This window comes from Nicotiana tabacum, chromosome 21 (genome assembly GCF_000715075.1).
Source record: "Nicotiana tabacum cultivar K326 chromosome 21, ASM71507v2, whole genome shotgun sequence".
In the NCBI taxonomy this organism is placed as follows: Eukaryota; Viridiplantae; Streptophyta; class Magnoliopsida; order Solanales; family Solanaceae; genus Nicotiana; species Nicotiana tabacum.
In genome coordinates this window covers 62,367,400-62,393,521 of record NC_134100.1, presented here as the reverse complement: position 1 = coordinate 62,393,521, position 26,122 = coordinate 62,367,400, and the positions used below count along the sequence as shown (strand labels likewise).

Genomic DNA, 26,122 nt, shown 5'->3' with positions numbered 1-26,122 from the left:
ATCTCAATTGTGTTTTGTTATCCTACTGACTTGAACTGAGCTTCGATTGGCTCTCGTGTTCCTTTTATCTTTCAACATGTTTGGGAAACTGATAATTTTACAATGTGTTTAAATCAAGAATGCAATTAAACAAAAAACTATAGTTTGAAAATGCACCCAAAATAAGAAGAGAACATTTGTGGTTAATTTTAGTCCGACCCTGAGGTAATATGGCAGCATGTCTATTAGGATTTAGGATGATATGATAGGAGTCTCAAGAACGGCCTAGCAAGCCTACTCTGCCTACCAAAATATTTGTTACTCTTTCTTTTTCTTTCAGAATGTCTTAAGATCGTGACATTCTAAGTAGATGATTTCATTCTATACCTACCCATGAATTACAGATACATGGAAATAACCCTCGAAATGTAGAAAGAATGACATTGAGACATTCATGGGGAGTAATTCTCAAAATTTGACGGCATTCCATGTGCAGTCCATTGACCATACAGCATAGTCAAGATGAAATTTTTGAAAAGTTACTCAGCGAGCAGTCTGGACTCCTATGGCTATAAGCATCCAAACAATAATATCATGTACTAAAGGAAATATTATTTGCTTAAAGTTACTGCTTTGAAAAATCGTATACGGAGTCCTCTCCTACGTTCTTAAAGCTCCAATTGCGCTGGTTACTCGTTGTATTGGCAGTAGATATATGTAAGACCTTTTTATGGTATTTGTAGAGGGTTCTACGATGGCCAATACTTACGTACGTGATTCCTGCAGCTTGGATTAGCTGATATAGACGAGCCTGCATACACAAAGTACAACAAAAGGTCTTTATTTGAACGCAAACAAAAGGAAGTAAGAAATAATAAATGGAATACTGTAGCCATCACCCAAGGTTTTACAAGGAAAGACCGCGACTAATGTTCATAAGGGTAAAAGTTAAGATTTCATGTGTAATTGTAGAAGAACAAATAATTTCCAAAAGTATACTCTTACATGTGACTGACTGAAATTGAAGTGCATTTTGAACCTCAGATTGCTTCAAAGTTCAAAAAGTAAAAATTCTATGCTTAAAGAACCTAGCAGTATCTTAAAGCGCGAGAAGAGGTGGAGTGTTTTAATTATCATAGGGAGATGGAGTATCATGGAGCGGAACATAAGCCCTAAGCACGGAGAGTATGCTCACAAATTATTATATTTTATGTATTAAGAAATAAAATTAAATATAAAAAATATCAAATTTATTTTCTTAGACAACATACCCAGTATATTTTCTTAGAGCCAAACATAATTTTCTAATATTAAGATGGTGCAAGAAACAGACTCCAAGAAGCAAGGCCCGGCAATGGCCCCATTAGACTTTTCTTTCTCGGGCACTTCAAGATTGCCTCACACCAAGGCAAGCCCTGAAGCGAGTTGATTTTTGCTTTTCAGTACATTGGAACAAGGGCCTTTAGTTTTTGTGACTTGTTAACCTCCACTGAGCGAGATCTATTGGTAATATGAATCCAGCCCCTATGGACCAGAGGCCTATACTCAAGAAAAGTGAACTTTGCTACTCTGAAGTCTGAATGGATGCAATCGACATGAACAAATGAATCACAAAATAAGACAAAGGCATCTGTAAATCATTAAAGTACCTCATTGGCTTCATCAAGAGCACTTGTAGATTCATCTAACAGAGCCAAAGTTGGTTTTGCAAGCAACAAACGGGCAAAGGCAAGACGTTGTTGCTCGCCAAGGGAAAGAACGCTCGACCACTCATATGTTGAATCTAGGCCGTCAAAACGAGATAACAAGTGTCTAAGGGATACGTCATTGAGAACTTGTATCAGATCATCTGATGTAGGCTGATTTGGCCTTTCATTTACACACCTTGCATCCCCTGCGTGCGTTAGTTGGAGAAAATTTCAGCACACAATCTGTAAATAGCATTCTTCCCACAACTAAAATGACATGGAGGCGACACATAGAAATATACACGCAAGTGGGGAAATTAAGCAGTTCACATGGTATAAGCGCCAAAAGAAGTAATGTAAAGCAAAACTATGCAGCAAGTGCCTACAGAGACGAGCCATATGGGGGATGACAACATGTATCAAGAACTGAGAACCTATACGGCTTGATAACGGCATAAGAAACTGATGTTGCGATGTACCAAGGATGTGGCCTAGTGGTCAATGAAGTGGGTTAAGACTCATAAGGTCTCAGGTTCAAATACCAAAGGAGGCGAAAACACTAGGTGATTTCTTTCTATCTGTCCAAGCCTTGGTGGAGAGCGTTATCCGGCACCTGTGATGGTGGGAGAAAGCAGATACCCGTGGAATTAGTCGAGGTGGGAGAAAGCAGATACCCCGTGGAATTAGTCGAGGTGGGAGAAAGCTGGCCCGGACACCATTATTATCAAATAAAAAAAACTGATGTTAAGCTATGGATCATGAGATGACATACCACTTTGTTTAGCATCATCTACCACGTTATCTGAATCTTCAGTCCATGTAGGATACAACAATTGTTGTCGGAGGGTTCCCAAAACCATATACGGTTTTTGAGGAAGAAAAATTACACCTTCAGAATTTCTACGTCCTGTGGAATCCCCAATTATCTCATTAGTTGAAGTTACTTGACTAGAAATCACATCTGGAGAGTGAGGCATATCCAATTCTCCTCTAGGTCTGACATAGATTGTAATTGCTCCACTCCCAAAATTCCAAAGACCAGCTACAGCTCTCAGCAATGAAGTTTTACCACTTCCACTTGGTCCCGTAACCTGTTACAAAGCAATAAGTAGCACCATTTAAAAGTCAAATTGGGACTCTAGGGGTGAGGCAGCCTATAAACACCCCACTATCAAGGGGGCCTAATGCCTGTAAATTGGAGTATTCGTCCGGTGCACGTTTTACACCTTGAACTATTTGGTCAATACGCCCCAAGGACAACTATGCAGACTTTATACCTTAGATTGTCCGCTTTTTGCCGCAGAACATTCTGTATCAAATCTTCTCCCATGTACTTGACTAAAACTTGTATAATATATTGTTCTATAATTAAGAAGTTGGTGAATTTAAATATTATTATGTGCATGTATCATATGACTAGTTCGTTAAATTGATTTTTTACCTGTGTTTGGATACTCTATAATTTTTTAAAGTATTTTCTGTAGTAACTTTGTGTTTAAGCGTATCAAAATTAAGCTCTTGCTCATCAAATCCCTCTCAGGTGCAGATGAATATTTAGCTAGGGACAATGGCTTATGATCCTTCTCTTTACCCTCCTTTTAACACATGAATTACCAGTAATAATACAATTCCTCCTTTCCCTAATCAGATCAACAAATAACATAAAACCTGAAAGTGGACAAGTAGGAACTCACCAGCAAGTGATCCTTTTCATAAATCTCAAAAGACAAGTCCTTAATAAGAGTTGCTTTACTTGGTGTCTGTACAGTCAACTGTTCAACATCAAGTAATTTTACATGGCTGGAAAGCGGCATAGATCCATTTGACTGTAGCCCATTGGAACAGCTTATTAAGCAAAAACTAAGTTGGATCTCTTCTTTTAAGTCATGGTCACCTTTTTTTCTGTTGCTGATACCCAAAACGTCATCAAATTCACCTGCAAATCCCAAAGGTGTCAAAATGATTTGCTGACAAGCTTACTACTGTTTTGGAGCGGTTGGATTTCATGTTGGATGGAAATAGCAAAACTGGGAAACTAAAAAAGCAACAAAGTAGAAGAAAAAAAAATTTAGGGAAGACAATAATTGAAAAGTCATAGAAGTTTCAACATAATAAAAGACAAGAAAGAAGAGATCAGTTTTAACATCCGCTCTCAAGCATCTATACTGCAAGCAGCTATAGTTTATGTATATAATAACTACTAAAGGCCTTATGAGCTGAGCTTCTTTTGTTTAAGCATTTTAGTTTTTATTTGCATATTACCTTTATACTATATCATAAGTCATAACTATGCTATGTGCTATCCCAGTAATGGTTCAATTTTTCCTCATTGGATTCAACCATAAAGTTTGATTTAGTACTAGTCACTTTCCTTAGCACTACTCCTAGATTCTTAATATAAAAATTTCCCAAAAGTAGTTCTAATTTTTTAATTTAAAGCATATTAACACTTGGTCGGCGGAATCTCAGCATTTTGCATTTCCAAAAATGAAGAAATCCACTTTCTCTTTAGTTCGAAGCAAGCTGGCAACGCCAACTTTCTGTACCTTCTGCCTAAATGTATAGATATTATAATGAAAAATCAGAGATCAATGGTTTCAACAATATAATATATGTCTGTTACAAAATAATAGAAAATAAAAAAAAATTGAAGAGCATGATTTGAATACATTGATTTGTTCTAATTGAAATATTATATTTGAGAAGAATCAATCCTTCTCTATCCTCACAAGGTAGGGGTAAGGTTTGCGTACACACTACCCTCCCCAGACCCTACGGTGTGGGATAATAATAATACTGGGTATGTTGTTGTTGTTGTTGTTGTTGAGAAGAATCAATCATGATATTGCAATGCATTTAAACGAAAAAGATGAAGGTCTTTTGGTAACTTTAATGTATAAAACTACTTTATCACTTAAAACAGAAGGGAAAAAATTAATGACAGATGCTTGAGAAAACAAGACAAAAATGGAGCAGAAAAGAAACTTGGCTATAATTTCAGCTTGCATTTTTGGGCTTTTGTGGCTTAAGAGAAATTAGAGATGTTTTGTGATTAAAGATGTACCTATTCACACTTGTAGATATAAGTGTCTACAGTTTCTGGTTTTATGGTGAAAATGATAGATGTATATGAAGTTGACACTATCACAGTTCCTCAGCTCCCTGCAGTTATAAAGGGAACCTGAGCTTTTGCATCGTAAATACTTAACACCTTCTTGGTGCTGCTTCATCTTACTTACGAAAAGAAAAACAAAGTACGGATCAAGAAACAACTATGGGATTATCTTGGGGAAACAAGAAGTTTATAATATATAATGGAAGGAGTTTTGTATAATGGAGTCCTTGCCCAAGCAGGAGTTGAAAAATATAAAAAAAATTGATCCACAAACTGTAACCAACCAGCTTTTAACCCTTATAACACAAACCATAACCAACCAGCTTTAACCCTTATAACCCAAAGCGACCCTAATAACACAAACCATAACCAACCAGCTTTAACCCTTATAACCCAAAGCGTTATGGTTCTACCCATTACAGACAGGTTCAAGCCTTATCAACACACACAAAAAATGACGACACCTAAATCCCAGAGAAAAGAAGTTAGGATCAGCTATATGAATCATCGATATCCATTCCCTTCGTTTTAGGCCAATCTCATTTCAACCCTTATTATATCTCCTACCCAACACAAGGGAAGTGAGAAGCTCAAGTTTTTCAAGTAACCTATCACATATCCGGCATCTATAAGAAGCATAAAAGAAGTGCAATTCCAAAGGTCAGAGTCTTGATTTAAAAAAAGATCCCTTTTGGTACTAGGGTTATGAAACAAAAATCTAGGCAAAATTAGGGGCTTGAGATGAGAATTGGGTTGGTCAGACATTGCTACATGTCACTCTAGATCAAAGCGCCTGCTTGGACACTACAAAGATGAGCAACATGCACAAAATTAGCTATGTAGCATGTAAAACCATGTGTAATCAAAACAAATTCATGACACATCAGCCAAGAAAAAGACAAGATCCTGCACATTGTCAGATATCATGTATATTCCCTCCCTTTGGGGCATCTCTCCAACAAAATAGATTGAAAGATGCTCCTTCTAAGGGATTACAAAGTAATATAATATATTCTGTAAGCCTTTCCATTTACCGGAGAAGAACGCGCCAGCCAGAAACAAAATAACTTACCCAGTCGGTCAATGACGGCTGAAAAGGCACTTATAGCCTGAAACTGGTAGACAATGAGGGAAAAATCACCAAGAATATGATTAAAAGCAGACGCGGACTGATTAACAACCCCAAACTCAATTTTTCCAGAGAAGTACATAGGTGCAACAACTGCGGCAGGAAGAATTTGAATAAGATAGCGGTAGCCACTGGTGAAGAACTCCAGATTTCGAGAAGATATCAGCAATTGCTGCCAATTATCAAAGGCAGGAGAATCAATTTTAATAATCACTTAGAAAACAAATACAATAAATTAAATAGCATACAACACTAAACATTTTCAAAATGCATCAACTTGTACAAAAGAAAGTCAAACATTTAATAAATGCTAAGATGAGGTATATGGGGTTAGTTTTATGCCCTGCTTCTGATTAATCAGAGATGATGAGATTGCAAATCCCGTACGAAGACATAACTCAGAGAGATCACTTCCTTGCCCCCGACATAGCACATATCCTTTAAAAGATTTTAAACTACCCTTGGAAATATGATCTACTTAGTAACAAAACCTAGCTGGCAAAAGCACTAGGTTATTAAGGGTCAATATGGTGACAAAAACATCAGAATGCATTCTTTGGCTGAAGAAACACTTGGAAACATCTGTGCGCCCCAATAGAGCAGAATGATTACAGAGATTCATACAACTGATCCCAACTAGTTAGGGATTGAGGTATAGTTGATAGAGATGTATTGATACTGAGATCACAGGATGCTGGGTAGGAACTTCCTGTGAAAAGTCCCGAGTTTTACAAGAAATTTGGATGTACTCCCAAATTTTTCATATTCAGCAAAATGGGGGGACAATCAATGGCGCTTACTTCAGACAAGGTTACACATAGTTAGACAAGCTGAGATTAAACCTAACCTCTTCACCTAATATTGGTTGCCAGATTGAACTCATTATTCAGTGTGTGACAATGAACAATTCTTTGCAACAGAAGCAATATAGAAACAACTGTTGAATCACAAATTTGAGTAGATATGCTTCAATGCAGGTAAAAATTAAGACAGTTGAAGTACCAAACAAACACAAAGGCCTCCATACATTTAGGTTTTCAAAAGCGCTTTTGAAACGACTTAATAGTAGTTGCATCTCATTCTCCTCGCCTCCATAAAATGCAATTGATTCAGCATTTTCTCGAACACGCACAAGCCCATAGCGGAAATCCGCTTCTTTCTTCTCTTGCAAAAAGTTGAGGCCCACCAATCCCTAAATTAATCAGAGTTACCATCATTTGGAGTAAAATTGGTAGACATGTCTAACTTAGCAATTCTCTAAATGTTGTATTAGTTGTGAGATTCAAAAGAAAATATGAAAGTGAAAAAGTTACCCTTCCAAGGAAGACGCTGATAGCCGTTCCACCAAGTGAATATGCAAGAAGCACAATAAAAAGTGGCGGATAGATACCGTACAAGATATTGCTGAAAGATATTAAGTCTATGGCAGCATTGAAGAGAGTCAACGAAAATGAGAGAGCTGTTCCAGTAAAGGAACTTAAATCGTCAACGATTCGTTGATCTGGATTATCGATGGTAGACTGAGACTGAATTTTGTAAAACGTCTTATTCTTCAAATACCGTTCCATGTAATAGCTTGTCATCCAAGATCTCCACCTTAAAGCTAACTTCTCTCGCGCATAATCTCTCAACACAAAAATCTGCAAAATACATAAAGCTCAAAGCTACGAAATACAACAACAACAACAACAACAACAACAAAAAACCCAGCTTAGTCCCGTACATGGGGTTTGGAGAGGGTAGTGTGTACGCAACCTCAAAGCTACGAAATGTACTTTTGTTTTACCTTTCTCACTGCTAATAAATGAGGATAATGTAAAAGAAACTTAGAAATGACAAATACTGGTAGTAGAGAAGTAGAGGTTAGAAGACCTCATTTCCGTTTTACTATAAATAATAAATGCATATATATTTTGATAGAAGGGAGCAGTCCTTCTGGATGAAGTCTCAAGGTGCATTTTGTTACTAAAGACATGATACTATAACAACAACAACATACCCAGTATTATCCAACACCCGTGGGGAACTAAAGACATGATACTCTTTAATCTATATTGTCACCAATGTGCCAGGGGCGGATCTACAGTTGAAGTTATGGGTTCGGGCCCAGACCTTGTATTTGTGTTATGAGACACACTTAATATGCATAAATATTCTATCCAGAACTCAATAAGCAAAACAAGTTGTGGGTTCAGAACCCATAAACTTAAAATCTTGGATCCGTGCCCTTATCAATGAAATAGCATGCCAAGTACCCATTCTAGGTTGCACAATATCTGCATAATTTGAAGGAAAAAAAGACTATTCGGAGCTATACCTAAAAAATATGGAGCAATGAGCTCACCGGAATACCACCAGCAAAAGCAGCAAGGTAGTATAACAGTTGTTTGGTGAACTGTTCTTGGTCTTTGTCTTTGCAAAATCAGACAAAACATACAGAAATTAATTAGTGCAGTCAAAATTCTTTTTAAAAAAAAAAACACAATCTGGAGAAAGAAAACATACTGGCTAGTGCATTATAAAAGTCACGGCCGAGGAAATTGAAACCAACGCTGATACCGGTGGTTCCTAAAGTAAGTGCAAAGACAGCAGCTAATTGCAGTCTGGCTTGGACTTTATCATCGGATGACCAATATGGAACAGCAATCTTCCAGAACCTTCCAGTAAGTGTTTGAAGATCCGGTGGCTTTCTTTGCTCATCCTGATTAAATTTTTAGCAATAGATATATACATTTAAGTTTGAGGAAAGTTTTGGATTTAAAGAAAAAAAGGATGGACCTGACTGGCTGGGCCGGGAGGAGTTGTTGCTGCTGCTGCTAATGAAAGGCGTCGTCGAGCGGTAAATGAATGAAATCTTAAGGATGAACGATGGGCGAACTTCAAACTGCTCTCCAAAGTGCTAACAGTAATACCGCAGGAGAAATGAGGTTCTACTACTAGTTTTGCTTGGGTGACCATGGTGAAGGAGAAGAAGCTTTCTTCTTCCTATTTCTCAAACCCGCAGATTCATTCGGCTTCTTATCCCAAAGAGGTTTGATTTGAGCGGTCCATATGAATTTGGCAGCTCTAGTGATGCCACGCCCACGCCTGGCGCCACTTTCACTTTCCCTCGTTTCGTCACGGAACAAAAAATGTATTGCCCATTTACTTCATTTTTTTTTTTTGGCAAATTATACTAGTGGCATGCCAGCAGCTATTTTATTAATAATAATAATAAAAAAAAAAGAAAAAAAGAAATCACATAGGAAGAGTACAAAATAAGGGGATAATAGCACCACTAGTGTTGCCTATATGCCTTCGCTATATAGTCACTCATTTGCGCCTCTCATTGCCTTATGATGGCAGTCTCGTGTAGAGTATCATGGTGTAGCTGTCGGTGAGCTCGTGTAGAGTATCATGGTGTAGCTGCCGGCAAAGTCTCACGAGTGCATATAATCTCATAGTCGTTTGGATATCTTTCCAAAGGCATAGGACTAAAGCAACACACACTGGGCTAAACTTTACCTTACTAATCCTATTGAGGCATAAAATACCTCATCTATATGCAAACATGAAGAAAAAATGAACTACTAACAACTAAGTATTCTATGATCATCACAGAGTTTATAACATACTCTATGATGATGTTACAAATGATGATACTTAAAAAGTGATAAAATAACACAATGTAAAAAAATTGAGTCTTGCCTCTCTTTTTTTAACTTTGTGTACTTTTCAATTTGTATCTCCTTGGCTTCTTCTTCAAACCTCTTCAATATGTATGAAAACATCATCATTTCTTTTTGGAGCGACTGGACCTTGTTGACGTGGTTGAGGCAGCCACTTTTTGCTTCGCGGCTCTCATTGGGAGTCGCCTCACGGTTATTTCCTTATTTACTTTGTCGTCCCAACTTTTCTTCCTTGTATGTGATTTCTTACCTTTACCACTATGCATAGGTGATAGATCACTTCTTTTTGCTGGCTCTGCCCCGCATTCTTACTCCATTGATTCTACGTGTTGTAGTGATTTTCTCCCAAATTTCAAATTATTCAAGTTACCTCACAAGGTAATAAAATTATCATTCACTAATATATTTTTTCGTGCTTCGCGCGGCTGTAAAATATTTTTAAACTTCACTTAATATTAATATTATAATTTAAAAATTATTTTTTATTAAGCATCCCTTTATGATTCTTGTAATATTCTATGTGAAATCCTTTGAAAGAACAACATATCCGAGAAACATTTAAGATTAAATATAAAACATACATTTAAAATATATATTTAAACTTAAATAAGAAGACAATAGAAAATAAAAAAAATTATGAAAAATTGAAAAAGAAAGGAATGTAAAAATATGGGCAATGTAAACCTAGAATGTCACCCATTTTTTTCTTAGTCCTCTTATAATGACCAGACCGGTCATTTTAAACTTTAGCGTTCCGTTCGGTGGTTTAACATCTCGAGTAGCTTTGTATTATGCATTATGACTTGCATGTATGGTCGGTTTCAATTTTCGAGCGATTCCAGATTGATTTGGAAGAACGATTCTTATTTTAGAAGTTTAAGTGGCAAGAGTTGATCGGAGTTTTGACTTTTTTGTAGACAACTCAGGAATAATATTTTGATGATTCTAATAGTTTCGTATGGTGATTTAGGACCTAGACGTACGTCCGGATTTGGATTTGGAGATCCGTAGGTTGATTTGATACTTTTTGGCGAAAGTTGGAAACTTGAAGGTTTGGAAGGTTGAGAGGTTTGATCAAGAGTTGACTTTATCGATATCGGGTTCGAATTGTGGTTCCAAGAGTTAGTATAGTTCTGTTGTGTCATTTGGGACTTGCATGCAAAATTTGAGGTCATTCTGAGTTGATTTGACATGGTTCGACGTGAGTTTTAGAAGTTGAAAGTCCATTAGTTTATTAGGCTTGAATTGAGGTGTGATTTGTAGTTTTGTTGTTTGGTGTGATTTGAGGCCTCGAGTACGTCTGCGTTATGTTTTGGGACTGATTGATGTGATTGGACGGGGTCCCGGGGGGCTCGAGTGTGTTTCGGATGGGCTACGGGCCATTTCCTCATGTTTTGAACTCCTGATTCTGAAATCTGGTTTTCTTCATCGCGATCGCGACTAGGAGTCGCGTTCGCGTAGTGTATCTAGGTGGCTGACAACTTCTCTTCTTCGCGTTCGTAGAGATTTGGTCGCAATCACGGAGCGATTGGTCATGCTGGAGAGGTCGAGTTCTTTGGTCTTCGCGTTCGCGGTACAGCCACGTGTTCGCGTAAACTTGCTGCCTGATTCATCGCATTCGCACCCATGCTATCGTGTTCACGAAGTTCATTTTTGGGGCAGTGTTGTTTCTTCTTCGCGATCACGATGTGATTTTCGCGATCGCGATATGTTTCACTGGGCAGAATGTATATAATCTATTTCGGGGTTTTTGGTTATTTTATGACTTTTTGAATTACAAAACTCAGTTTTGGGCGATTTTGGAGGGGGGTTTCACGATTTGGATTGGGGTAAGTATTCTTGACCAGGATTTGATTATATTTCATGATTCCATCCTTGTTTTTAACAATAAATTGATGATTTGAATTGGAGAAATTGAGAATTTTAGTAAAAACTTTTCTAAAACATAAATAGATGATTTGAAGGTCGATTTGAGGTCGCAATTGGATGATTTTGGTGTGGTTGGACTCGTATTGGAATGGGTGTTCGAATTTTGTGAGTTTTGTCAGGTTCTGAGGTGTGGACCTATGGTTAACTTTTTGGGAAGACTTTTTTATTCTTGTTCAAGATTGAAGCTTTATCATTCGGAATTATTTCCTATAGCTTTTATTTATGATATTAAGTTATTTTGGCTAGATTCGAGCAGTCCGGAGGTTGTTTCATACGGGAAGGGCTTCTTAGAGTATTGATTTAGCTTCTTTGAGGTAAGTATTTTGCCTAACTTTATGTGCGGGAAACTACCCCACAGGATTTGATTTAACTGCATTATTTGGATCATGTGAAAGACATGTACATGAGATGAGGAATGTGTACACGGCCTTATATATGAAAATTGACCATTTTAGACTCTTAGGATTCTTAAATACTTTAATTGAATTTGCCAGTACATGTTCTACCTTCTATTGTCAAGTTTATTATTATATGCTTTAATTGAAGTTGTTATTCCATGTTCTATCTTTCATTATCGAGTTTACTCTTTTATATATTTAATTGAGGTTGTTATTACATGTCACGCCTTTTATTATTATTGAAAGTCATTAACCTGTTTTAGTTGAAGTTGTTGTTTAATGGACTATCTTTCATTATTGAGTTATTTTCCCGTTTCATTTTGTTGTTATTGAGATTCTTTTAAACATTGTGATTGAGCCGTGGGCAATGTATTATGGTAACATTGGTATTGTTGTTTTGGAAATGTTGTGGCCTATGGGAACGTGTGGTACGAGTTGATATGTTGTGTTGTTGTGATGTTGGCACATGTGGATTTGTTATGCAGATTGATTGTTGCCATGCAGAGTATAAAGGTGGCATTTCACTGTTGTTGGTTGTGCGGAATAATACGGATGGCTATTGAGATATTGTCTGGGCAGGGCGATACGGGTAACTCTTGATATATTGTCTAGGCAGAGCGATATGGGTGGCTATTGATATATTGTCTGGGCAGAGTGATACAGGTGGCTACTATATTTATTGTCTGGGCGGAGCAATACGGGTGGCTATTGTAATATTGTCAGTGCGGTGGGATAAAAGTGGCTATGTCAGGGATGATATGTGATGTCTTGGGGGCATATTATTGATGATATTCGTGTAATATGTGACTTTCCTTGTATGTGTCATGCACATTACGTGACTTGTTGTGTTGTGTCCAATGGGCTACTCGATGTCTTTAATATCACTTGTTAACTTGGGCTATAATAGTACACTTGCACATGCATAAACCGTAACATGTCATTTATACAGTTCAGGAGTATGAAACTTGATATTCATTGATCATGCACATGTATTCTTATATATCTGCTTTCAATATGTTATTGAGCCAGTGACCAAATCGATCGATATTGGTGTGAGTTGTCCGTGCGATTGTGATTGATAATGTGGATACAAGGTGCCATGTGTATATGATTTGTGATTTGGGACTTGTGGCTTGTGGTTATGAGCTGTGGCACCTCGGGGTGATTTTGTTGTAAACTTTATGTTAGAACGGCTTGATTATTTGGTTGTCATTTGTTTTTATTATTTGGTTTCACATGTACTTTAACGGTGTCATGATTACATTACTGCTTTATCACATGTTTATTCCTTGTTGCTACTGATTCTTGTTTCCATTATTAGCTTTATACTTATATACTGCATAGGTTATTATGTCTAGTAGGTGTCTTGACTTTTACCTCGTCACTACTCTACCAAGGTTAGTCTTGATACTTACTGGGTACCAAGTGTTATGTACTCATAGTATACTTCTGCATATTTTTGTGCAAATCTAGGTGTTGGAGGCTGTGGACCCAGATAGTATTAGCTTCTTTGATCCCGAGGATTCGAGGTAAAGCTGCTCGATCGCCGCAGTCCCTTCGAGTTCTTTTTTCTTTTAATTGTACTGTTAATTCTCCATCTGAACAGTATTTTATTTTGTTTTGAAATATATTTATATATTCAACTAGAGTCCGTGACTCTGTACTGTCTTGTCTTGGGAAGATCGTTGTGATTATTGCCACGCATACTTGTGTCACCTTTATTTCGGTATTTATGTCAAACTTTGCTTTAATATCATGTCAAAATTTTTAACTGTTGTAAGTAAACGACTTACCTAGTTTTAGAGACTATGTGCCATCACGATCCTTAAGGTATGATTTTGGGTCGTGACAAGTAGGTATATATTATCTGGGCGGAACGATACGGGTGGCTATTGATATATTGTCTGGGCGGAGCGATATGGGTGGTTGGTGGCAATTATGATATTGTCAGTGCGGTGGGATAATGATGGCTATGTCAGGGATGATATGTGATAGCATGGGGGCACATTATTGATGATATTCGTGTGATGTGTGATTTTCCTTGTGTGTATCATGTACATTACATGACTTGTTGTGTTGTGTCCAATGGGCTACTTGATGTCTTTGATATGACGTATGTACTAATCCTCGAGAGGCTGCACAACCTTTAGGAAAAATTTATATTCTTGAAATTCTTGTCGTGCAAATCTATTGATCCGAGTACTAAACTTCTGTTATTCTATTCTCTCGCAGATGGTGAGGACACGCGCTACTGGTCAGGATGGATGATCACCAATACCACCAGCTGTGGCAACCAGAGGCCTGGGCCAAGGTAGAGGCCGAGGAGGGGCACGTGCTGCAGCTAGAGCACCTGCTAGAGCAGCAGCTGAGGAGCCACCAATAGCTCCGGTTGGGGGCAGGCACCTGAGATGCATGTTGCTACCCCTGGACTTCAGGAGACCCTAGCACATTTCCTGAGCATGTTCGGCACTTTGGCTCAGGTGGGATTGATCCCAGTTCCACCAACTACATCTCAGGCTGGGAGAGGAGCTCAAACTCCCACGGCCCCGTACTCCAGAGCAGCATGTCCATGTTGATTAGGATAACGGGCTTTGTGCAGGGAGTTATGCACACAAAGCCCGTTATCCCGGTTCAGCCTGAGGTCAGGCCAGAGGCATCAGAGGAGGAGCAGAAGAGGCTTGAGAGGTTTAAGAAGTATGATCCTCCTACTTTCAGTGGCACAGCTCCTGAGGATGAGCAGGGTTTTTAGACAAGTGCCACCATATTCTCCGCACCATAGGAATTGTGGAGGTGAGTAGAGTCGTATTTACTACATTTCAGTTGTCAGGGGTAGCATATAGATGGTGGCAGGCTTATAAGGAGGGTAGGCCAGCTGATGTAGTGCCACTCACTTAGACTCAGTTTTCAGATATGTTTTTGAGGGAGTTTGTTCCCCAAGCCCTCCGAAATGCATGGTGCACAGAGTTCGAGCTTCTGCTTTAGGGGATTATGATGGTGTCAGAGTATGCCATTAGGTTCAGTGAGTTGTCCCATCATGCACATGCCTTGGTTTCCACGGTCAAAGAGCGAATCCGTAAATTTATCGAAGGGGTTAGTTATGGTCTTAAATTCAACATGGCTCGAGAGTTGGAGACATATACTCCATTTTAGTAGGTTGTAGATATTTCCAGGAGGTTAGAGTGTATTCGGAGTCAAAGATGGTGGATAGGGAGACCAAGATACCTCGAGGTCTTGGAGGATTTAGTGGATTCTACTCTTCTACTCTGACCCATCAGGGCGGAGGCTCCGTCAGTCGGCCAGTCCAGTCTGCACTTTAGACTACTCGTGGTGCTCCATCTAGTCAGGGACCTCAGGGTACTCATATGGGACAATTATCTTTTAGTGCACCTCCTGCACGGGGTTCCTACCACGATTATTCCATTCATCCAGCACAAACTCGGTACCAGCAGCCACGCCCGCAGAGGAGTTGAATGAGTGTGGTGATACTAGGCACATCATAAGATATTTCCCCAGACTTCGGAGAGGTGGAATTCATCAGAGTACTTAGGCTATGGGCTCCACTCCAGTTGCTACTCCACATGCACATCCAGCTAGAGGTGAAGGACAGACGGGTAGAGGGCGTCCTAGAGGGGGAGGCCTGGACCGTTGTTATGCTTTCCCTAGTTGGGTTGAGGCTGCTGTACTAGATGATGTCATTACAGGTATGATTTCGATTTGGCATAGAGGAGCATCAATCTTATTTTGATCCGGCCCTATTTATCGGTATAAGTCCACCTATCTTGCTTCATATGTGGATGTGTTTCATGATTCTTGTACTCTGTTTATGTGTTTACACCTGTTGAGAGATTCTATAGTGGTAGCATGTGTCTATCGTTTTGGATTATTTACTATTGAGAGCTATGAGACTAGGATGAACTTTCTATTACTTAATACGATAGGTTTTGATGTGATTTCTGGATGGTTTGGCTACGACTTGTGATTTAGGTGTTCTACATGTATGAGAAGTTCGTTATGTGTTGTGATTTTATTCTGCGGGATTGAGTGAGTGAAAGATTTTTTGTTGGTGTGATGTGTATTCTACTTGTGATTCAGAGCTGAGGATGTGATCCTCGTGTTTTCGTATGGGTTGGTATGTTTGGACTAGGCTGCATGCCGCGGTGGAGTCATGTTAGGATGAAATCCTTTGTGATTAGCTCGTATTTTTTGTTTCTCTCTTGTGGAATGAATTCGTAGTATGGTACTAATAGGGAGTTGTGCCTATCAGATTTGTTGGGTAGCTCTCTCACGTGTCTCTCTTTCCATCTTCAGTTGTATTCGAGTTGTAATGGTTCGGTACAGATTGCATCGTATGTGTCTAGGCGGTGTGGGATGTGACTCGTTGATTGGGTGAGTAGTTATGAGATTTACATGTTCCTTACATCATTAGCAGTGTTGGGAAGGTTTAGAACAAGGTTCTAGTTGATATAAGGTTATTTACTAGTACCGAGTTGGATTATGGGCAACTATTATAGCCGGAGATATTGCTATGGACTGATGGGTGTGTTACGTCGTGTGGTTACACCTTGTGGATGTATGCATGAGTTATTGTAGCTGGTTGAGGTTGATATAGTGTGTTTATGTGAGGATCGGGTCTTTGGCGGAATGCTTGGACGATGAAATTTGGTTCTAAGGCTTATCAGTATAGGTGGAAGGAATAATCTTCAGTCGAGATGGTGTTGTCGGGCTTATGTGCATTGGGGTGGAGTGGGATCACATGTGTGTATGTGTATGGTGAGTTTATACAGTGATTTGATTGCCTCAGAGCAACTATTGGTATGTTCGAGGGTGAACGTTTGTTTAAAAGAGGGAGAATGTAATGACCCGACCGGTTGTTTTGAGCTTTAGCATTCCGTTCAGTGGTTTAAGGTCTCGAGTATCTTCGTATTATGCATTTTGACTTGCGTGTGTGGTCGGTTTAGGTTTCTAGATATTCGGGATTGATATGGAAGAATAATTCTTGTTTTAGAAGCTTAAGCGGCAAGAGTTGATCGGAGTTTGACTTTTATATAGACGACTCCGAAAAAGTGTTTTGATGATTCCAATAGCTTCGTATGGTGATTTTGGACTTAGGCGTACGTCCGTATTTGGATTTGGAGGTCCGTAGGATGATTTGATACATTTTGGCGAAAGTTGAAAAGTTGAAGGTTTGGAAGGTTGAGAGGTTTGACCAGGAGTTGACTTTATCGATATCGGGTTTGAATTGTGGTTCCGCGAGTTGGTATTGTTACGTTGTGTCATCTGGGACTTGCATAAAAAATTTGAGGTCATTCCGAGTTGATTTGATATGGTTCGCCGTGAGTTTTAGAAGTTAAGAGTTCATTAATTCATTAGGCGTGAATTGAGGTGTGATTCGTAGTTTTGTTGTTGTTTGGTGTGATTTGAAGCCTCGATTAGGTCCGCGTTATGTTTTGGGACTGACTGGTGTGATTGGATGGGGTCACAGGGGCCTCGGGTTGTTTCGGATGGGCTACAGGCCATTTCCTCGTGTTTTGAATTGTTGGTTCTAATATCTGGATTTCTTCATCGCGATCACGACTAAGGAGTCGCATTCGCATAGTATTTCTACGTGGCTAGTATCATCTCTTCTTCACGTTCGTAGAGGTTTTGTGGTCATGCTGGAGAGGCCGGGTTCTTTGGTCTTCACGGTACAACCACATGTTCGTGTAAGCTTGGCTATCTAACTCGTCGCATTCGCACCCATGGTATCGCATTCGCGAAGTTAATTTTTAGGGCAGTGCTATCTCTTCTTCCCGATTACTATGTAATTTCCGCGATCGCGATGTGTTTCACTATGCAAAATGTATAAAGTACTCGATTTCAGGGGTTTTGGTTATTTTATCACTTTTTGAGTTAGAGAGCTCAGTTTTGGGCCTTTTTTTTGGGGGGGGGGGGAGGAATTTCACGATTTGGATTGGGTAAGTATTCTTGATCCAGATTTGGTTATATTTCATGAATTTATCCTTGGTTTTAGTATTTAATTAATAATTTGAATTGGAGAAATTGGGGATTTTAATTAAAACGTTTCTAAAACATAAATTGATGACTTGAAGGCCAATTTGAGGTCAGAAATGGATGATCTCGGAGTGATTGGACTCGTATCGGAATGGATATTCATATTTTATAAATTTTGCCGGTTTCTGAGGTATGGGCCCAGGGTTGACATTTTGGGATGACTTTTTGATTCTTATTCAAGATCGAAGCTTTATTATCCGGAATTATCTCTTATGGCTTTTATTTATGATAGTAAGTTATTTTGGCTAGATTCGAGCCGTCCGGAGGTTATTTCAGATGGGAAGGGGTAGATTCGAGTCTTTGAGGTAAGTATCTTGCCTTACTTTATGTGGGGGAATCTACCCTAGTGGATTTGATTTAATTGCAGTGTTTAGATTATGTGAAAGACATGTACATAAGGTGACGAGTGTGTACACGACCTTATAGGTGGAAATTAACTATTTTAGACTCTTTGGATTTTTATATGCTTTAATTGAATTTGTCAGTACATGTTCTATCTTCCATTGTCAAGTCTATTCTTATACTTTAATTGAAGTTGTTATTACATGTTCTATCGTTCATTGTCGAGTTTACTCTTATATGTATTTAATTTAGGTTGTTATTACATGTCATGCCTTTCATTGTTGAGTTTATTCTTAAGCAATTACTTGAAGCTCAAGTTATTGAGAGCCATTAACCTAAGTTAGTTAAAGTTATTGTTTAATGGACTATCTTTCACTGTAGAGTTATTTTTCCATTTCATTTTGCTGTTATTGAGATTCTTGTACACATTGTGGTTGAGCCGTGGGCTATGTGTTGTGGTGACATTGGTATTGTTGTTTTGAGAATTTTGTAGCCTATATGCACGCGTTGTATAAGTTGATATGTTGTATTGTTGTGATGTTGGCACATTTGTTGTGTGGATTTATTGTTGCCATGTTGTTGATTGTGTGATACATGTGGATATTTATATATTGTCTTGGCGGAGCGATACAGCTGACTATTAAAATAATTTTTGGGCGGAGCGATGCGAGTGGCTATTGATATATTATCTGGGCGGAGCGATACAGGTGGCTATTGATATATTATCTAGGCAGAGCGATACGAATGGTTATTGTGTTTATTGTCTCGGTGGAGCGATATGGGTGGCTATTATGATATTGTCAGTGCGGTGGGATAAATGTGGCTATGTGAGGGATGATATATGATGGCCTGAGAGCATATTATTGATGATATTTGTGTGACGTGTGATTTTCCTTGTGTGTGTCATGCACATTATGTGACTTCTTGTGCCGGGTCCAATGGCTACTCGATGTCTTTGATATCACTTGTTAACTTGGGTTGTAATGGTACACTTGTATATGCATACAGCGTAACATGTCATTTATACAGTTCAGAAGTATGAAACTTGATATTCATTGACCATGTTCATGTATTCTTGTATATCTGCTTGCAATGTGTTATTGAGCCTGTGATCATGCTGGGCGGATTGTGATAGTGAGCCTGTGACCATGCCCGGTGGATTGAGATATTGGCACGTGAGTTGTGCCTTGTGCGTGCATTGGTGAAAGTTGGAAAATGAGAGATTTTGGAAAGTTTGACCGGGAGTTGACTTTATTGATATCGGGGTCGGATCCCGATTCCGGAAGTTGAAATGGGTTCGTAATGTAATTTATGACTTGTGTGTGAAATTTGAAGTCAATCGGAGTTATTTTGGTATGATCAGCATTAGTTTCGGAATTTGGAAATTCATAGTTCATAGGCTTGAATTTGGGTTGCGATTCATAGAATTTATGTTTTTTGATGTGATTTGACGCTTCGAGCGTGTTTGTATGATATTTTAGGACTTGTTGGTATGCTTGGTTGAGGTTTTTGGAGCCTCGAGTGTAATTCGGACCATGTTTGGCGCATTTCGGAACATGGATGATTACTTAATCTAGTGCTTCTGGTTTCCTTATATGCGATCGCGAGTGGAATAACGTGATCGCGAAGAGTAGTGTGGTACTTGAGGTAGTTTGCTCTATGCGATCGCGAGGTGGTGTATGTGCTCATGGAAGGTTGGTTTATAGCGAATCGCGAACGCGTGTAGGAGGTCGCGTTCGCGAAGAAGGAATGGCGAGGTTGGGGCTGGCTTTTTAATTCTTCAAAAAGATCGTAATTTCATTGCTTGAATTAGTTTCCTATAGTTATATTTATAGTATGAAATAGTTTTGACTAGATTTGAGCCGTTCGGAGTTGGAAAATCGAGGGAAAGGCCTTCTAGTAGATTGATTTAGCGTGGTTTGAGGTAAATGGCTTGCCTAACTTTGTGTGGGAAAATTTCCCATTAGGATTGGTGTTGCTTGTGATAATTGTGATGTGTAAGAGCCGTGTACACAAGGTGACGAGTGTGTACACGGGTTAAATGTGAAAATTGCCGGTTTTTAGCTATGTAGATTCCTTTCATGCTTTTATTGAGTTTCCTTAACATGTTATAGTCATCATATTTAGTCTAATTTCACATGTCTACTTGTCTTATCTCTTACTTGCTAATTACTCTGCATGTTTAGTTGAAATTCTTGTTTCCTTATTCCGTATTCATTATTTAACTGTTGAATTCTTACTTGAAATTGATAATTCTTGGAATATCCTGTTGAAATTGGTATTGAGTTGCAAAGGCCGTGATTCCTATTGAGGCAAAGTGTTAAGTTGTGAAATATCTTTCTACTGAGTTATTCTTCCGGTTGTTATTGTTGAGACTTTGTGTACACAGTGGTTGAGCCGTGGGCTCTTTATTGTAAAATTCTGTCATTGTTTGGTTTCTCTAGCAAATTGCGATATTGGACACTTGAGGTGCGATTTGTGATACGCTATGATATTGATAGGCATGCGATGGTATAAAGTCTGGTGTTGAAACGCATGTGGTGAGATAATGCGGGCTTGATACACGTAGCTAGTAGAGAACTACTAAAATGTGATAAGGTAGGCCAAAACGCGGGATGCTATTTCGGGAAAAATTATTTTCAAAACTAAATGTAAAGGCTCCCGCGGTGATATAAGGAAAGATTGTGATTATTTTTGTGATTTGAGACTACGAGGCGGTACCTCGGTAGTGACTCTTGTTGACATTTCCCCATTCTTTTCTACTTGTCTTTGACTGTTGTTTCCTTAGCATACTATTAACTGTCTTTCTCCGTGTTGCATTATTTGCTTAGTTCTGTGTAGCTAATCTTGTTATACTATTCGTTGTTTAATTTCATTACTGTCTTTATTACACTGCCTACGTTTGTTCAGTCTTTTATTATTTCCAGTAGGGCCCTGACCTGATCTCGTCAGTACTCTACCGAGGTTAGGCTTGGCACTTATTGGGTACCGTTGTGGTGTACTTATGCTACTCTTCTGCACATCATTTTGTGCAGATCTAGGTACTTCTTACCAGCCCAGGCATTAGTTAGGATTCTATTACAGAGACTTCAAGGTATACCTGCCGGCCTCCGCAGGCCATGAAGTCCCCCTGTCTCTAGATCTCTTATTTCATTATCCTTTATATATAGATATAATGTGTAGGCATGGTGACGAGCTCGAAACACACACTTAATTTATGCTCGCTAATCAAATATAGTATAGTATAATATCGTATCCACAGGGATTTGATTTAAATAGTATTCTCGTAGTTTCTAGCTTGATCGCTCTCCAAGATGATCAACAATTAAGATTTATATGATTTCTAACTAAAAGTAACTAAGATCTAAAGCTATTGACTAATGACAATTGAAATAAGGAAGTTATCAGTGGGAGAAAATAGGGGTTGATAGGATAGGTGTAAGATAATTGTTTGGGATCTAACTCTAGATAATTCACTTCTAATGTTTAAGTGAGTCTCTCGAATTCACTCAATTATCAGTTCAACTGTTCAGCAAAAACTCCTCTCTAGATTGAGTTTCAACCTCACAAGATGAACTATTTTAAGCACGTGAAGATATGCAAGAATGCGTAGTGGATTGGTCTTTAGGAAAACCTCTTTCGATTATTCTCCTAACTAGGTTTAATTAATGATTCAACTAGCCTCTTTCGATTACTAAGAAGAATCTATGAACTCAACCAATAAAATAATGCAAATATGTCATAAGTTATGCCTCTCTTGATTACATGAACAACTGAATATAGATGCAACAATTAAATCATCCAAAAATGCTTCACTACATAAAACTAGAGTTATAATCCACAAACAATCATCAATATACCAAATCTATCAAACCCTAAAGGTAACTACTCCATAGATATGGAGCAATTCATCACAAATAAGTTTAAAGTAAAGGAAAACATAAATTCAATCCAAACTCGGGTCTTGAGTGAGGAAGGAATGATGAAATTCTTGTGCTCATGTTTTTCCAACTCCTCCTTCGCCTCCTTAGGTCGAATATGTGTCAAAAGTCCAAAAAATAATATTTTTCCATGTATTTATACCAAGTAGGATCGGACCCAAACAAAATCAAACTTTCCTAGCCGAAATAGGACATTTACTATGTAAAAATTGCACAGGCGCGCCGCATGGGGCGACGCGCCATGCGGGGTATTAGTGGAGAAATCCAGAGAGCTCAACAATTCAATAAGCAGCACAAATACACTGCTACGCCGCACTATGCCTCGTACCCTGCGACGCACTAGTGCAAATTTCTCAGAGTACGACTCAAATCTTGCGTTTTGACGTCGAGACTTGATCCTCGATCCCCAAACATGATCCCGGCTTAATACCTTGGGCTTTTACTGTGACTTCAAAGCCCCAAATTGCTCGAATTCATTCCATAACATCTACATATCTCGAAATCACTCCTACAAGGCATAAAACAGATAATAAGTGCAAAACACTATCAATTAAAGCTCAAACACAAGTAAAATGCAGTTAATTAGAGTGCAATAAGCGACTAAAATACGAGATTATAGCCTACTATCAACAACCCACACTTAAACCATTGCTCATCCTCGAGCAATCAAACTACACTTCACATAGACACGACCTTTTTCAACAACTCTCATAACTCATCACACCAAGAATATTTAAAACAGATTAAGTACAACACCGTAACATCCTAGCCTCAAAATTTGACTCAAAAGCACCACGCATCATTTATAACCCGCTCACTTACTCTAACACAGAGGTCAAGCATTACCTTTCCTTCATGAATCAAGTGCTCTCACACAACAATAAAGTGTAGTTCCACACACAATAAAATTTAAGAGCAATTAGGAACTCAAGATAGAAAGAATTTGCTCACTCTCATAAACAATATTCATGTGCCACAAAAGACGTACCATAGGCTTGCCCATAGTGTAATACTCTACTAATTGAGCTGATTTAGTCAAGGATCAAGTAGGACTTTATTTGGTTGTAATGCAGGTTGCGGGACGGATAAGACACATTTGGATATAAGAATGACTATACCTCCCTAAGCACTTTAATACATACATTTCATTGTTCACAACCCCGCACTTATGTCAAACCATAACTCCACCTTCACATCAATATACATTAACTCCCTACTTCTTTAAGCACAAGTACATCAAGAGTCACCACTATCAGCGAATCTAATTTTTGTTTTCTTTTATTATTCAATTCAAGTGGCTCTTACTTTTTCAAAACAATGCATCTTTCTATTTATTTCAATAATTCCACTCTAAAGCCAAACCAACCACCCCACACTTCAACTTTTACAAAGTTCATAACACTTTAAAGTGCTCACGAGAGGTACAAGGTTCAAATAGATAGTCAATTCAAATACATGGATAAGGCTTGTAATGTGGTTGCAAAAGAAACAAGATTACAAGCTCAAAGGGTTTAACTAAGATACATAACAATCAGGTAGGTAAGAGCATCTAACCGGTTTAACAAAGAAATGCCTATATCACTTCCAAGACTGAATAAAACTACTATTTCGCTTTGCAAATACACGGGGCAAGTTCTAGACATCAAATGCAATGCATAGAATAACACAAAACCTCACACACACATGGCACATAACTCACTCAAGAATGGACTATCAAGACACTCTAGTCAAAGCAGTTAAGCAAAGTTAAGATCATACAGTTTAAGGTACTCATACAAGAATAAAATATTGAGCCTAATCGTCACAACTAAAGCACTTACTATTCTCAAGGTATGATAAAGTCAAGAGGTATTGCCTTCAATTCAAATCATAGCACAAGGTTTCCTACTCCTAACAAAAATAAAAACTAACTATACCCAGTTTAAACAACACCCTTGGAAAAGAACCGCGGCTCAAAGAAAAACTAAGGGGAAATTAATACACTACTTAACAAAAGAAAATCTTTTTGTCTTTTTCTTTCGACTTTAATCCCTTAAGAAACCGGTCGATGATATCCATCATCGGGAAAAATCAAAATTGTTTAAAAATTATGGGTTTTTTTCGAATTTTTTTTAATTCTTAACTACTACAACTAACAAAAAGAAAACTAATATACATACATACAAACAGATATCCCTCATCCCATACTTTAAGTTGTGGCATGTCCCCATGACACACAATTAAAAAGCATAAGGTAAAGGAAACTTTCCTGAACATCTAGTCGGTGTCTAAGTCGATGTCGGGCTCTATTCCTCGCGCTCAACCTAATGCACACATCCATACAAACTGCTTCTTCTCAGCCTTTTTGGGGTATACCCCACACTTATCTTTCTCGCTCACGCCAGCCTTCTCTTTCATGCCCGTCACTTTCCACTCAATACTAACAGTTGGTTTTTCTTTTTGTGCCCTTTTTCTTCATTCATCTTGAAAGTTACAGTCTCCTCACTCACTCTAAGCATGCCTTTTCTCTCTTGTATATCTAATATTGCTCTCCTCATGTTTCTCCCTTCTCGTTTTTTCTTCCTTCTTCTTTTTCTCAACTTTTATTGGGCCTTTCTTCTTTTTATCAACACTACTCTTCAGCTACTCCCCACTTTCTTTTTCAAGTATCACATCTAGGGTGAGATATTTCAACACTTGCCCACTTCTCAAGGTTACAACATTCACCGTTTCTTTGGGATTCTTTTCTATATCAGTAGGGAGAGTGCCTGGAACCCTCTCAGATAATATTGTTGCAATCTGTCCCACTTGATTCTCCAAATTTTGAATTGTTGCCCCTTGTATTTCAAATCTTTCATCAGTTTTCACAATGAAGGCCTTTATAAGATCTTCTAAACCAGGCTGATTGGGCTGTTGAGGCTGAAACTGCTGCCTCGGCTGATTCATAAAACCAGGAGTTCCTTGTCATTGGAATCTGGCTTTGTTTTATTGTCATGCATTTGCGGTACCCCAGATGACCTCCATGAAAAACCAGGGTGCTTCTGACCCATTGCATTAAAATTATAATTTCCCACATCATTCACTTCCTCAGTTGAGGCTTGACACTCATGAGTATAGTGTCCTCTTCCACATATATCACAAGCTGTGTGAGGCACATTGTGTATCGAGGCTAAGGTCAGCTTTCATATTTGTTTAGCCATAGCATCAAGCTATACCTGCACAGATGTGTTAGCATCAACCTGGTAAACACTAGTTGATCTTCTTCTTTCAACACTCTCAAAGGGCCACTGATTTGCATCTTCAGATAAATCATCAAGAATTGTAACCATCTCCTCTAGAGTCTTCTTCATCAACGAGCCTCCAGCTGCATTGCTCAATGTTTTACGCGAGGACGGTGTCAATCCATACCAAAAGTCCTGGAGTTATATCCAAAGTTCAATTCCACTATGTTGACACTTTCGAACAATCTCCTTAAACCTCTCCCATGCTTCAAAAACAGTTTCAGTACCTTTCTGGCAGAAGTTATGAATTTCTCTTCTAAACTTGCTAGTCTTAGCTGATGAGAAATATTTATCAAGAAATTTTCTGGTCATCTCCTCCCAAGTTCTAATTGATCCTGTGGGCAAGCTTCGAAGCCACTGCTTTGCATTATCTATAAGAGAAAAGGGGAATTCCCTTAAATACACTGCATCTTGTGACACACCATTATATTGAAAGGTGTTCATAATCTCCTCGAAGTCCATTAGATGTGTGTTTGGATCTTCGTTTGGCTTCCCTCTGAAGACACAATAATTCTGAAGAGTTTGAAGAAACCCTTGCGTCAGTTCAAAATTATTTGATCCAATTGGGGGTGGTCTAACAATTGATAAACCTTGATTGTAGACCGGTCTAGCATAATCACCA

The 26,122-nt window shown here is 38.5% G+C and overlaps 1 protein-coding gene and 1 non-coding gene across 2 annotated transcripts; one reads left to right on the top strand and one right to left on the bottom strand.

Moving 5' to 3' along the window:
- Window positions 1-434: 434 nt before the first annotated feature.
- Window positions 435-9,079, bottom strand: LOC107798686 (ABC transporter D family member 2, chloroplastic). Its single transcript, XM_016621712.2, has 10 exons — window positions 8,690-9,079; window positions 8,417-8,612; window positions 8,256-8,323; window positions 7,225-7,551; window positions 6,939-7,103; window positions 5,855-6,083; window positions 3,362-3,603; window positions 2,440-2,758; window positions 1,629-1,873; window positions 435-790 (listed from the first exon to the last, which is right to left on the bottom strand). Exons 1-10 carry the CDS (start codon window positions 8,867-8,869, stop codon window positions 605-607), a joined length of 2,157 nt encoding a protein of 718 aa, XP_016477198.1. The 5' UTR covers window positions 8,870-9,079; the 3' UTR covers window positions 435-604.
- A 16,578-nt stretch (window positions 9,080-25,657) lies between these two features.
- On the top strand, window positions 25,658-25,764 carry LOC142175630 (small nucleolar RNA R71). The gene has a single exon (XR_012704726.1). It is a non-coding gene; the product is annotated as a small nucleolar RNA R71 (small nucleolar RNA).
- Window positions 25,765-26,122: the final 358 nt, after the last annotated feature.

Coding starts and splice junctions, on each gene's coding strand:
- LOC107798686 (XM_016621712.2), bottom strand. CDS start 8,869: ATGGTCACCCAAGCAAAACTAGTAGTAGAACCTCATTTCTCCTGCGGT. Junction 8,324..8,416: donor CTTTTATAATGCACTAGCCA/GTATGTTTTCTT, acceptor GATTTTGCAAAG/ACAAAGACCAAGAACAGTTC. Junction 3,604..5,854: donor AGCCGTCATTGACCGACTGG/GTAAGTTATTTT, acceptor TGGGATTTGCAG/GTGAATTTGATGACGTTTTG.